This window comes from Sturnira hondurensis, unplaced genomic scaffold (genome assembly GCF_014824575.4).
Source record: "Sturnira hondurensis isolate 20B ecotype Veracruz unplaced genomic scaffold, ASM1482457v3 Scaffold0006413, whole genome shotgun sequence".
NCBI lineage: Eukaryota > Metazoa > Chordata > Mammalia > Chiroptera > Phyllostomidae > Sturnira > Sturnira hondurensis.
This window is the reverse complement of record NW_028079044.1, coordinates 43,278,747-43,292,916: the sequence shown is the minus strand read 5'-3', so window position 1 is coordinate 43,292,916 and position 14,170 is coordinate 43,278,747. Positions and strand designations below refer to the sequence as shown.

The 14,170-nt window shown below is 47.8% G+C and overlaps 1 protein-coding gene across 1 annotated transcript in view; it reads right to left on the bottom strand.

Annotated features, from left to right (window-relative positions):
- FER1L6 (fer-1 like family member 6) overlaps window positions 1-14,170 on the bottom strand; it is a 104,516-nt gene that overhangs the window by 74,297 nt on the left and 16,049 nt on the right. The window contains exons 7-13 of the mRNA XM_037048486.1: window positions 12,512-12,590; window positions 11,161-11,317; window positions 10,376-10,562; window positions 9,211-9,403; window positions 6,582-6,934; window positions 1,662-1,770; window positions 443-626 (exon numbers count right to left, since the gene is read on the bottom strand). Of these exons, the coding sequence (XP_036904381.1) occupies window positions 443-626; window positions 1,662-1,770; window positions 6,582-6,934; window positions 9,211-9,403; window positions 10,376-10,562; window positions 11,161-11,317; window positions 12,512-12,590 (1,262 nt within the window). The remainder of the gene's footprint in view (window positions 1-442; window positions 627-1,661; window positions 1,771-6,581; window positions 6,935-9,210; window positions 9,404-10,375; window positions 10,563-11,160; window positions 11,318-12,511; window positions 12,591-14,170) is intronic.

Sequence of the window (14,170 nt, the reverse complement as noted above, 5' to 3'; positions counted from 1 at the left end):
TCTTCAGTTGGACTATGGCAAAATAAAAGGAGAAACGCTGTATTTAATGATGCCAGTAAATTGAGTTTACATAATAGCATAGAGCTCAGATGAATATAATAACTGTTAATAGGATTTGGATTCAAATATTAAATTCCGACCTTCCTATCCTATTATGCATCATAGTTATAGAATAAAGGGGGCTATAGATCTGGCCATACTGACCATTCTCATTGCTCTGCCCTGACATAAATTACAGATGTGTCATTTGGAAAGCTGTTGACATGTCACTAAGGATTCGGTAAAGTGGCACTTACCGAGTTGCCCAGATTTATGCCTACTTCCATAACTGAAATAAAAAAATAGTAATATTTCTGGTTTTAGGGAAGAACTGAAACTAACACAGCCAGAAAATGGTGAGACTCCCACCGTCAGCAACTGTTGCCCCTGCTGTGTCCCCTACCTGTTCCCTTCTGTCACAAGTGGCTTCTCGGGGCGAGTGGTGGAGACCATAGGGATGTCCGCCTCGGGGGCTGCGCCCCTTTCTCCTCCATGTAGCAGTGGAAGGGTGTCTTCTTCAGCTGAATCCGCTGGTTTCTTCTTACTCCCGTGATGGGACCCTCCATCAATCAAGTTCCCGAAATTACCTGCAGAGGCAGCAGCAAGGGGAGAGAGGCCAAGTGTCAGTCAGTAAGCAGAATCAGGCCGCCTAACGTAAGAGATCCAAGTTCATGTCCTCCCAGGGCACAGAAATTAGATCTCATTATGCAGGTAGGAAGAGCTTGGTCAGACCAAAAAATAAGATTGACAGTGACAATGAGCCAACATCGACATCCATGCTATGTTCTCATTTGTTTAAGAAAAAGTTACAAATTAACTGGATTCCATCTCCCTGTCTTTCTTTGAAGCAGAGCTTCCCAAATGTGAACCAAGGCCTTCTGTGAAGGAATGTCCTTTCTTAGAACAGGTTTGTGCATCAGCCCAGGAAGATCGAAGGCGTTATAATAACAGCTTCTCCTCTACGCATACCCTTTGCCTGCACCGACTCACCGAACCCTGGAAACAGTTCTATGAGAAGTTCTCATCATTTCTATTTCACAGATGAAGAAACTGAGACCCAGAGAAATTAAGTGAGCCTCAGATGATGGGGCCAGGATTAGTAACCCAAATCTGTCTGAACCCAGACTATGTATATGCGTGTGTATATACGTAGTTTGGATTCAGACAGGTATACATATATCTATATTTAGATATCTATCTATCTATCTATCTACACACACACACACTTTTAAGGATTTTATTTACTTATGTTTAGAGAGGGGAAGGGAGGGAGAAAGAGAGGGAGAGAAACATCAACGTGTGGTTGCCTCTCGTACACCCCGCACCAGGGACCCGGCCTGCAACCCACACACATGCCTGGACTGGGGATCAAACCAGTGACCCTCTGATTTGCAGGCTGGCACTCAGTCCACGGAGCCACACCAGCCAGGACTCTTAATATATCTTCTAAGTACAAAAATAAACCTCTCCCTTATGTAGGGGCACAAGAGTGGAAAGGAATAATTCATTGTTTTCTGAGCGCTCTCATTTGCAGGTAAGGCCCTCGCTCACTCACTCGCTCACTTGAGAAACGGTTGCAAAGCCCCGGCCGCGCGCCAGGCACTGTGCTGGCCTGCACTCACCAATGGAAACTTCGAAGCTAATGGGTTTATCTCCAATCTTCCGGTCAATCATGGTAGCTTCAAAAAATGCTCCAAAGAGCAAAAATTCCTCATATTTTTCTGGTACAATCTGTAGAAAGAGAAAATGTGTGTGAGATAGGCCTGGGGTGTGTGTGTGCGTGCGTGTGTGCGTGAGTGCATGTGTTTGTGAGTGCATGTGTGTGTGTGTGTGTGTGTGTGTGTGTGTGGTTTGATCGTCATGGGGCTGAGGCTAACCTGGAGCAGAGGAGCTCACAAGCGTTTGTGTCTCAGTGTCAGCCTGAAACAACACATAATTTCCTCACTAGCCAGACAGGCAGGAACCAGGACCTGCAAATCACACACTCAAAAACCAGCTATGTATCTAAAACGATGCAGTCTCAACCTTCGGACCTCCTACCGGACAATAAAATACCTCTTTTTTGACATTTATGTTTACAATGTCTCAATTACAGCTGACATTCAATATTGTTTTATATTAGTTTCACGTGTACAGCATAGTGGTTAGAGATTTATATAATTTACAAAGAGATCCCCCGACCAGTCTAGTACCCACCTGGCGCCGTACACAGTCACTACAATAATATGGACTGTACTTCCTGTGCTGCCGTTTACATCCCACGACTATTTTGTAACGGCCAATTTGTTCTTCTTAATCCCTTCACTGTTTCCACCCAGCTTTCTGACCCCCTTCCTCTCTGGAAACATTCAGTCTGTTCTCTGTATCTACGAGTATGTTGGTTTGCTGGTTTGTCTATTTTGTTCTTTGGATTCCACATGAAAGTGAAACTATATGGTATTTGTCTTTGTCTTTCTCTGTCTGCCTTATTCTATTTAGCACAATACCCTCTGGGTCCATCCATGTTGTCACAAAAGGTAACATTTCATTCCTTTTTATAACCAATAATATTCCATTGTATACATGACTGCACCTCCTTTACCCAATGTCTGTTGATGGACATCCTTTTAACTTGAAAGGATAATCTTGGCATATGTATCTTTCTAAGATGCTGCTGCGAAACAGAGACAGGGAATCACCTTCTGGTGGGCGGGCATTTAGACAATAGAAAACCAAACATGAGATACCCAGAATCACAGGATTAAACCCTTACATTTGAGCGTAGTTTCATGGATTATGCAGGAGGGTCACATGCATTATAGCTGTTCCTCTGAACACCCTTGGGAGGTCAACATTTGGATCACTCCCATTGCACGGATAAGGAAACTGAGGATACTAAAGCTTGAGGTTGAGTTAGTAACCTTCCCAAGAATTCTGAACAAAGACCCACTCCTCTTGGAATTCTAACATGTATTAACTCAATGTCTTGGTGCTTGACTCAAAGTCAGACTTCACTTCCAGAAATGACAAAAAGCCCAGATTAACAGGGTGGGTGGTCAGGCTCTCGCACAAGTACCGGCCGGTCAAGTGCATCCAGTGTGGGCTATGTGCACTGTGGCTGCTGCTCTGAGGGGTCTGGGCCCCAGAGGCACAACAGTGTAAATTGCTTTTACATTGAAAGGGGCCCCAGAGTTCATCTCCTCCAACATCCACCTTTCACCTGAATAAACTAGAGCTCAGAGAGAGCCAAGGGCTTGCCAAGATCACACAGCGAGTTAAAGACAGCCTATTTTCTGAAAGACTGAGCTATGGCAGGTGTTAACCTAAAAATAAAAAGCCAAAGTGAGGGGCAACAAGCGCTTATCTGAGATCCAAAAGAATCACAACTTTGGGAAGCCTCATTTAGGCAGAAACCCAACTAGTGTTCCGGTTATAGGGTGGAAGCCAAGGGTTTTTAAGACAAAGGGAAGGGAAATAATAACATACACAGAAGAAAGGAGTTTCTACTGCTGTGAATAACCTAAGTTACTGTCTAGCTACACGTGCTGGTCACCGAGTCTAAGGGATGTCTACCATGGTCAGTCCCTGTGATAACAGGTCTGCTTTCCTGTTAGCTCCACAAACGTTTGTTTGGAAGGCAGCGCTGCTCTGGCCCGGTCCAAAGGTTATTTTGCCCCGTTCAAACTTTCCTGAGGTTCAGGGAAGGAATAAGATGTAGGAAGCTGTCCCCCTGACTCCATTGTAAAATGGCTCCACTCACGCTAACCTTTCACACAGGTCACAAGACGGAAGCCATCCCGAGATAATACATAATTATTTACAAATGATTCCTATTAACATGGAACAGGCTGGGACATGGCGACATAGCATCACATTCTGAGCAAAGAGGCCGAATGAGCCGGACGCCTGTAGTCTATGCTTCCTGGCTTTGTGGCTGGATTTATTATCTTCCATGGAAAAAGCAACAAGATTCTTCTAAGGATTAAAGCAACTGTAGCCTCAGAGGTTAAGAGTCCCTCTCAATCAAGAACCACAAACCCTGACGCTCAGAGAGCCAGAGGGTTTCCACACCATCAGGTGAAGGTCACCTCTTCCTTCCCACAGGAGCCTCCTGTGTTCTCAGGTCAGCAGGAAATGTCTCTGTTGACCAGAAAACACCAGGCAGGGTGGGGGCCCCGTGTGGGCCCTGAGTCACTGAGCACACGCCCCTCCCACCTGCAGCCGCTTGCATCCACAGGCTGTAAACCGGCTGCTTATCTCACCTGCCCCAGGCCAGGTTTACTCTCTGGGCGGAGGGTGAAAATTACGCAGAGACCTGGAGGGAGGGAATGCAGGTCTGTGGCCTGGAAGAGCGACCGCAGGCTCCGTAGACAGACAAACCCTCTTTAAATCTCAACTCTGCTGCTTCCCAGCTGGTGGACTTCGGGCAATGTCAGAGCGCCCAGTCAAACCTCCCAGTGACTGCAGCCCCTACCCACATTTTTAAAAAAGATTTTATTCACTTACTTTTAGAGAGAAGGTAAGGGAGAGAGAAAGATCAACGTGCTAGAGAAACATCAATTGGCTGCCTCTCACGTGCCCCCTACTGAGGACCTGGCCTGCAACCCAGGCACGTGCCCTGCCTGGGAATCGAACCGGTGACCTTTTGGTTCCTGGGCCAGCACTCAACCCACTGAGCCACTGTAGCCAGGGCCCTACCAATATTTTAATTGAAACCTCATAGAGATTCTGAGCCAGAACCACCAAGCTAAGTTATCCCCAAATTCCTCCCCACAAGGAAAATAAGTGTGTATTGTTATGAACTGCTAAATGTTGGGGTAATTTGCAAAAACACTGCCCGCAAACATGAATCCAAGATGAGGAGAAGGGGGAAGAGAGAGAAGGGTTGAGAGATGCCTGCATTTCCCCCTCCCCTATGACCTTCTACACAGTAGCAAACATGGCCCACCTGGGCCTTGAAGAAAAATGTACACCCTGCTCTACATGAATTTCCAGCCACTCTTGCTTTCTGCTACAATTTACTTCTTCAGATGACCTCAGCAAAATATCTTGGGAGTCCTGACTTGGGTTAAGGAAATCTGCTAGCCCCTTTCTACTTGGCAATCCCTGTTCGGAAAAGAATGGCCAGTCCTGACAGCAGAAGGGATTGACACAAGGTCATTTACAGGGGATACTGGCTCAGGTGACTACTAAACTGCCCACAATTTCTAGCAAAGTCCAAAAAGTCAAGTTCCCAAAGTCGACATATTCTCTGAAGAAATACACATAAACACAATCACATCAAGGCCATGTCAGTTTTAACAACAAACTGTTGTCCAGAGAATATCTCCTGACATAATTTCAAACGGGAGAGCTGGGGAGGTGGGCAAAATACCCAAACTAAGTCACAGACAAGGGTGTGGAGAGCTCTGAATAGCTGCCCCCTGGTGGTGGGAGAAAACCATAGCAACATCGGTAAGGACAATGGCAAATGTGTTTGTTGTCTGGGTACAACTATCCGTGTGCTAAGAACTCTGCTGACCATTTCACAGCCATTCCCTCACTTACCCCCAGGAGACACCTATCACAGAGGGGCTGCTATTACCCCATTTTGTGGATGAGTAAACTGAAACACAATGAGGTGTTATTACTATCAGAGCCATGAATAAAAGCAACCCCCGAGATTTCCAGCCATGTGCTCCAACCTCTCCCTCACAGTTTCTTAAGATTTATGAGATCCCAGCAGGAAAAGTAAGTGGGCCCTCCAAGGCTAAGGTGACCCATGCTACAATCCATCAGTCTGCCTAGTCTTTCCAAGAAATGGGCAGCTCTGGGAGGCCAGCCATCTCCCTCCTTCCCCACCTGAAATAACTGGTTGACCTGAGACACACGCTCACAGAGGCAGAATCATCCAAGCCGAGACCTAGAATCTACCCACCCCTCCTAGCAACAAAACATAAAGTTCTCTCATTTGCTTATGGTGCAAAGTGCTGTTGCTAAACTGAACAGTTGAGAGGTTATTCACAGTTTGTGCTCGTCTCAGAGCCCAGATCCTTCCCCGGAGCAGAACCAGGCTGGAAAATGCTAACGTGCTTGACGCTGAGTAACAAGCAAAGACGAGCATTCCCTTGAGTTGATTTCCCCACAGGCTTGGGGCGGAGGAATTGGTTTCTCGGTCTCCCGTGTCCCAGCTTGTCACCCACTCTTCCTCCTTTTCGTCCCTCCTCCCACATTACCTCACACCCAGAGCATAATAACAAAGCTAAAACAAAACTGGGCCACAGACACAGTTCAGTGGATCACCCCACCACCCACTCGCACCAGCTCCTCCAGAGAACCTCTATTTCTCCATTACTTTGGTTTCTATGGGAATTGTGTCTGGGGGGACGCTGAAGGCATTTGTCATCAGCAGATGGCTGTGGTGTGTGCGGAAAAAGGCAGACGTGCCCTGGAAAACGGGGTTTAGCCAACCCCCATTTACAGGGGGAGTGAGACCTTGCAGGCCTTTGGGAACCTGTGGCAGGTGTCTCTCCGCATTGGGCTCCCCTCACAGGTGTGTGCGGTGAAGCCGGGCCCTGACTTACCTCTGCGGGTACATCAAAATGTTCCACCTCGACATCAGTTGAGTTGGTTTTGTCTGAAGCCTGCGGGGGTTTCGCATCCTCGGTTTTGTCACCCTTGTCCTTATTCGAGCCTTTGGAAGATTTCGAGTCTTTGTCTTTCGAAGGCAGCTTGAGGTCCTTGAGCGCCTTGGAAAATTTAGACTCCTGTGCCCCTCCCGAGAGGATTTCCACAGCAATTTCTACCAAAATTCGGCCCCGGAATGACACGCCTTCTCCAAAGCCTTCATTCAGTTCCTGGTAGTCGTCCATCAGGCTGTGGTTCCGGGGTGAGCCATACAGGTTAATCCAGGCGGGCCCAAAGGTAGGTAGGAAGCCTAGGAAGGTCCCAGACTTTAGTTGCCTGCTTATGCTTGCAAATTGATTATGTTTTGCTTTATGAAAGTTGTACACATTCACTTAGAAATGTAGAATACACAAATAAGATGAGAAAATATTGACAGCATCTTTGTATTACAATAGACAACCATAAGTACCATTTTGCTATATTTCTTTCTAGTCTTCCTTCCATGCAAATGTTTATCCTTGTTCACAGTTGAAATAATATTATGAATGTTGCTATGCATCCTTGTCTGTTCATTCATTCATCAAATGTTTACTGACTCCTAACATGCGCAGACACCCGGCTAGGCTCTAAATATAGAGCTCAGTGGAGATCAAAGCAGATACAAACATGAAGCAAATGTTGACATTATAGACGCTATGAAGGAGATGTCCCTGGTGCTGCAAGAACAAATAACAGGCTGATGTAGCATGGAGAGGAGTTAGGCAGAGAGAGAAAGGAGAGAACAGAGAGATTTCCAGGCGGACACAGCATGGGCCTCTGGAAAGGAGCTCGGAGGCAGAAGAAGCTGAAAGAGAAAGCCACAGTGGCTGGCTGCGAGAGATGATTTAGAGAAATGAATGGGTCTGAAGGCCTCGATGAGGAGGTCCTTATGCTAGAAATCATTGGAGTGTTTCAGAGGGTCTTAAGGAAAGATAAAGTGTCATCAGATGTGTGTTTTAAGATCGGTCTGGCTGCCGCGTGAATGGGTATAAGAATAGATGTGGGCAAACTGGCTTGGGGACTGCATCGTCACCCAAACTGAAGACCCTGATGGCTCCTAGGGAGCTGGAGAGTGAAGGAAGGAAATGTTCTATGATCCGCTCTAAATGCAAAACTGAAAAAAACCTCATGGCTGTAATTTACTCTTAGCCTAAGTATTTTCCTTTCTTAATATATAGTGTCTGGGAAAATACCCAGTATCTATGCACCTATCTCCTTGGCAACAGAACGTTCCATTTTGCCAGGCAGGTTTGATAACTTCCCTATGCCTCCCTGTCCCCATCTGTGAAACGAAGATGCTGATGGCACGTCGCTCACCGATCAGGATTAAAGGGGATAATATCTGTTAAGTGCTTCTCTCGGGCCCTTAGGAAGAGCTGAAGTAATTAGCCATTACTTTAAGTAAATATACATACCACAATTTGATTATCAAGTCCCCTATTGTTGACAAGGAAATATTTCCATTTGCTATCAATGGTTTTGTGCCTGAACGTTTCCTCGCCCTGCCCCCACAGCCCCAGGGTCTAGAGTAGGTCCTTCTGTTGAGTCAGTTGTAAGAAGCAGAGGTACTGTGTTAAAAAGAGCAGAAAGATTTTATGGCCCCTAGTGTCTACTTTTTAAACACTCTTATACATCGCCCTGAACTCCATCAAGATGTTCCTGCAAAGCCGTGGGTAAAACACGTTCACATCCAGGTGAGAAATCCTGTGGACAGGCAGAGTGTGCTTTCTGTACTAACCCTGTGCGAACCCTTCCGCAGTAGGAAGAGTTAAGCAACAGGTATTTATGAAGACCTTCCCATGGTGCCGCTCTGCGAGGGGCACGAGAACGCAATCTTGATCTCCGCGTGCGCCAGGCCTCCAGTGCGTGCGTGTATGTGTACATACACGTACAAATATGTACATCTGTTAGCTCAGATTTGTCATGCCGAGAAAGACCGCCTTGGATTAAAAGGATGGGGGTGGTGGTCGGGGTATTTAGAGACTCGTCACCTGCTGGTTTGGGCTTTGCGAAGAAGCAGCCTTGTCCTGGGTAGAAGCTCTTTCGGCTGGCTCGGCGGCTGGGCGGGGCCTCTACTCCCTCCCGGGCCCTCTGAGTGCAATGTGAGTAGTGCCTTCCTGCACTACTCACGGTTCCCACTCGCATGAGTCAGTTGGGGCACACTTTGGGGGGATCATTTAATCATGTAAAAACCATTTTTAGCTTATGAGCCACGCAAAAATACGTGGCAGGCCGCGTGTAGCCTGCAGTCCATAGTTTGCCCATGTCCGATCTACTCCAAACACTTAAATCCAAGGCCCAGAGAGAGGGAGTGACGGCCTCAAGGACACACAGGTATGCTTTTGGAAGACCTGGGATGGGGACACAGCCTCCTGGCTCCCAGAGTCTGGATCCATCCACTGTCCTGAACCAACCCAAGCCAGAGACCACACAGAACATGGAAGGGGCCTAACACAGTGCCTGCTCCGAGCCTCCCACCTGAAGGATGGGGGCTCCAGATGGACCATTCTGAGGCCCTATGTCCCGGCGAGACATGTGAGGCTTTACCTTTATCTCCATCCTGTTCGTTGGAGATTTTCTTCAGGTCTATGAAGTGGGTTGCCAGTGCTACATCATTCACGCTGCCTTCATCCCACACCTGGATTTTTACCCTCCGACACAAGGGAGGGAACATCTCCTTGAAGACCACCTGCTCGTGCCACACGGGGTCGGCACAGTTCTTCTGCACCGTGGTCCGCCCCTGAAAACAGAGCCAGGAGGATGCAAAATGGATCAGGCCCTCGACTGACCCACGAAAACCTGTCAAATCCACTGGGAATGTGAAGTGAGTTGTTAAAAACAAGGAACCGTCTTCCACCTGACACCTGTGCGCATCAGTTACACACAGTGAGCATCACTGATATCCTACTCTGCGCCAGACCCCATGGCAGGCATCGGGGGCAGAGTGAGTACGTCTCAGGTTCTGCCCTCGGGAAGTTCTCATCGTCACGCTGGGACGGGGCTGAAACTCACACCTGTGCTATGAACAGACGTTGTACCATGCACCTCCAGGAACATAGCAGGTTAGAGTTAGACCCTGAGTTCATGTTCTATAAAAGTAGGAATCTGTGCAAATCACTTCCCCAGTCTGGACCTCAGTCTCCTCATCATGAAATGGAGGTGATGTCCTATCTGACTGCCAAGGTCGTCCAAGTAAAAAATACCAGGGTTCACCCTGCCAAGTGGAGGGGCCAGGGCAGACACATGTTTAAGGGCAGAGACAGTATGTGTGTCAGCTGAAGCTTCAAAGTGCAGCCACCCAGGACTGAGCCCCAGCTATGTGCCCAGGCCCTGGCACTTTCAATGGCTCTTGAGCAGGGAGTAGCTGGGAACAGGGATGCCCAGGCTCACTAGGACAAGAACTACCTGGGCAGATAGTGGAACAGCCTGGGAGGAGGGTGGTAATTCTGCAGGGCCTGGGGACTGGGTAAGGGCCTGGGTCCTAAACCGTGGTCCCCCATCGTTCCTCTCTATGATTTCCAGGGCACAGCGAGTGAGTTACCTGTCCCTTCTTTCTTGCTACGTGACTCCATGCCTCTTTGTGGCCTGCCTTGTTTCCCAATGCACTTCCTAAGTTTGTTTTTCACTTAATTTCATTTGGGCTAGAAATGTCCTGGGCAAAGAGCAGGGTTCTGGCCCAGGCGTAACACTGTTAGTAACAACAATTCCTCACCATCTGCCCAGCAAAGGAGACCTCCACGAAGGGATCCACGAGGTCCTTACTGTCACCCACAAACGCTTTGGTGACATTCGCCATGATGCTGGAGTTCATTTTGGGCAGCCCTTCTGCTCTGTACAGCCTCACGTAGAACCTGGCCCAGGGTCTCTCTGATGGAAAACCTTGAGGGATAAGAAGGTTCCTTCAAGGGGGACAAACATGAACAGACAAAAATTAAAAGTCGCTCTCACTGGAAAGAATAGAAAAGCTAGAATCAATGTGAAAGCATAAAGAAGGACCCTAATACATGATAAAAATCTGAAACGATTAGGATCTATTGCTAAAATGAGTTTTCTTCCTACTTTAATGACAGGGAAGGGTGTGATCAGAGTGAATGCAAACTCATTTACGTCCGACAGTAATGGAATAAACACTGCCGCCCACACTGCCCCTTAAAAGAGGTTCATTGTCTTCCCATTTTACAAACCAGTGTTCGAAAGTATAACTCTTTCAAAGGGAAATCAGCTAAATTCAAATAAGTCAGAGAAGCTCAGCAATAGCTTGTCATTATAGGTTGTTACAGGGAGACAGGATTTTCTTGTCTTAGAAGCTGATTGCCCAACAGATAGTTACGCCTTTGATAAGACACAGCGAGGTGCCTCCGACAGAGCAGAATCCCAGGTGGGCACGCATGCACTTGGCCGTTCTCATGTACCCGTAAGGAAAGAGGGGGAGGAAAAGAGATGTGGAAACTGGGATGTATCGTTTCCATTGCAGAGTCCAGGGGGCGTCTGTCTCACTTTTCTATTTGCTCCTCAGCATCGGGGGTTTTCGGGTTGGTCTTTAAGACGTCGCCCTTCCCAATCACGCTGATGTCACACTTCAGGTACCCCTTCGTGCCAGTCCTGATGTCACCAGGGTCTGTGAGCAGGGCCCACTTGTCGCAGAACTGATGACCTGTAAAAGCATCCTGACAGCTCAGATGTCTTGTGCAGGTGGACCCAATAGCTCCACCCAGTCCCCCCGCCCCTGCCACACCCAGGGTCCTCCACACTCCACTGAGGGGGTAGCTCACCTGGGCTACTTCCAAGTCTCATGGTGCCTCCCCCTTCCCCTCCTCCCCTTTACTTCCCATCCTGTTCTCCATCATTTTCTGCAACCAGACTTCAGCCTGCTGGGAATTCCCTAGCCAGGATTCTAGCTTTGATGGGACAGGATGACATTAATGGAGCACAGAAGTCACATATTATTTCACAGGCTGTAAATGTGGCTCATGGATTTTTTTGTTTTTTGTTTTGGCTTACACCGTGTGTCCAAACATCAAATCTCATACAAAAACCTGTGCTTCTGGCCTAGCCATACAAAGAAATTGTTAGAGCAGGCAATACAGACCACAGAAGGTGAAGGAGCTGAGTAGATGCTGATCCCGACCGAATCAGTAAAGGTTCTTCAGACTCATAGGACCTGAACCCTTGGCCACGTGACTTTGAATCACCATCGAAGGGAAGAGGGCTTTCACGAGAATATCTGTGTTTGTTGTTGGCTTTATTACTAATTAGACCTTGACCTTGGACAAATTACCTAACGTCTCTGAGTTTCATTTCTTATGAATCAGGGATAATAACGATTATTTATAACAGATCCTTATATGGCAACACCCACAGTCATTATTCTTTGCTGGGTCTTACACTAAGCACTTTATATATATTTGCTAACTTAATCCCCCCAAAACCCTATGAGGAAAGTACTGCTTTATCCCCACCTTTTAAGATGGGGAAACCAAGGCACAGAGAAGTGAAACCACCTGCCCAAGGTTGCACAGCTAGAAAAGAGCAGAGGAGAATTTGAACCCTGCCAGTCTGGCTCCAGAATCCATATTCCTACCTTCTGTGTTTTCCTATACTTTACAGATGATGTCTCACAGCACTAATTTAGACAGAATTTGTCATAATAAGAAAACTACTCAGAAGGATGGACACATAACTTTACCATGGGCTCCTAAACTGAGAAAAAGAGCCATGTCTTCAGTCAGCTTCCTGTAACCGGTGCCCAGGGCTGCGGAATGGATGGCTAAATGGGTGAGCGCAGCACCAAGCTGACCCCCAGGCAGGGCCAGCCAGAGAAGAGTAAGAGGCTCTGGAGCTTTCTTACCAGGTTGGTCGTACACCGTGCCCAGGTCCACTTTGAAGGCGCCAATCAGCATGCTTCCTATTAGCTTGTGGTGGAACACCTGAGACGAGACGGAGCAGTGAGTCCACAGAACTACGTTTCTTTTGGGGGATAAGCTGGTGGAACGGGTTTCTGAGCCTTCAAACCGCGGGCTAGGCCTGGAACCTTGCCTGGCCTTGACTCTCCTCTGAAGCACAGTGACATTTGGCCACCAAAACTCAGGGCTGTAAAGGGTGTCCAGGAGTGCCTCTGTCTCCTAGCAGGTTTTCAGCTAATCATCTACTGAAGGGCACCTAACAAATCCCACTGCCTGAAAGGGATTTAGACAAACAAAAGTTCATTTAGCAAAAATGCAGCCAAACCTTAAACACCCATCTTTGCCTGTGGAAACTTGATCCATCCTTCAGTGCCTAGAGCAAATGTTGCCGCCTCCAGGCAGCCCTCCCTGGATCCCCCCACAGCTAAAAGTATTCCCCTTCTCTCCTAAACTCCCACGGTATTTTGCTCACAATCTTCTCGGACAATTCATCACATACTGCTTTGAGAAGTTTTGGACATGCACAAGAGTCAAACAAGGGAGATGGCCATCCTCTAATCAGAGGACAATACAGTGCCTGGCTGGTTACAGCAATACGTTTTGATGCCAATATTATAAGACGAGCTAAGTTCTAGAGGAAAGTGTCAGAGCTGGCCCTGGATTCAGAAACAACACTTTGTGAGACGCTGCTAAAGAATCAGGAGGAGTTTAGCCTTTAACCCAGGAAAGAGAAAGATGGGGATGCAGAGGAAGGGCAACGGTAACTTAAATGTCTTTCGCTCTCAGAAGTGCTTCCCTCTGGAACAGGGGGTAGGTTTCCAGTGGCTCCTGAGCACCAGGAAGAGAGATTTCAGCTCGCCATGAGGACAATTGTTACCACAGAGCTTCTCAGCCATGGAATGGGCTTTCTGAGGAGTCGTGACCACCCTGTCACTGGATGTAATCAAGTAGAGCCTGAGAACATCATGTCATGGAGGCTGTAGATAAGAATTCCTGCCCTGACTGGAAGTTAGACTAGATGATCTCTAAATTTTCTCCTAATCATAAAATCCTATGAGTCCCTTGAATCAAGGACAGTTTCCTACTCTCTTCGACCCACCATGTGGCCTTGTTCGTGGTAGGTATCTGATAAACTTTGAGGGAACTAATGAATGATTGACCAATCAGGTGATGAGTGAATGGGAGGCTGTTGTAGCTTCTACACAGCTCCTCTGGTGGAGGCAATAAGAAACAAACTCAATTGACTTCAAGAGGGCAGACGTCCGGCCCTTCCCACCTCCCTTCCCACTCTTTCTCCCTTGCCCGCACTCTGTGAGGATGTTAGATAACCGAGGGGAAGTAAGGGCAGCTGGCCCGAGCCAAGCAGCTATTTCAGGCCACACTCACCGAGCTCAGTCCAGCCCCTCCAGGGTTGCAGTTGCTAAGGTGGCTCTCCAAAGGCCCGAGCAAGAACACAAGGCTGACTCAAGCTATTCTCAGGTCAAAGGCATCTGGGTCCCAGTGGACATGATGGGGTGCAAGAGCCCCAACCAGATCTTTAAATAACACAGGAGGCCTCCTCAGATCGTCCACCCAGGCTGAGCGCCAAGCAACTGGGGTGGGCA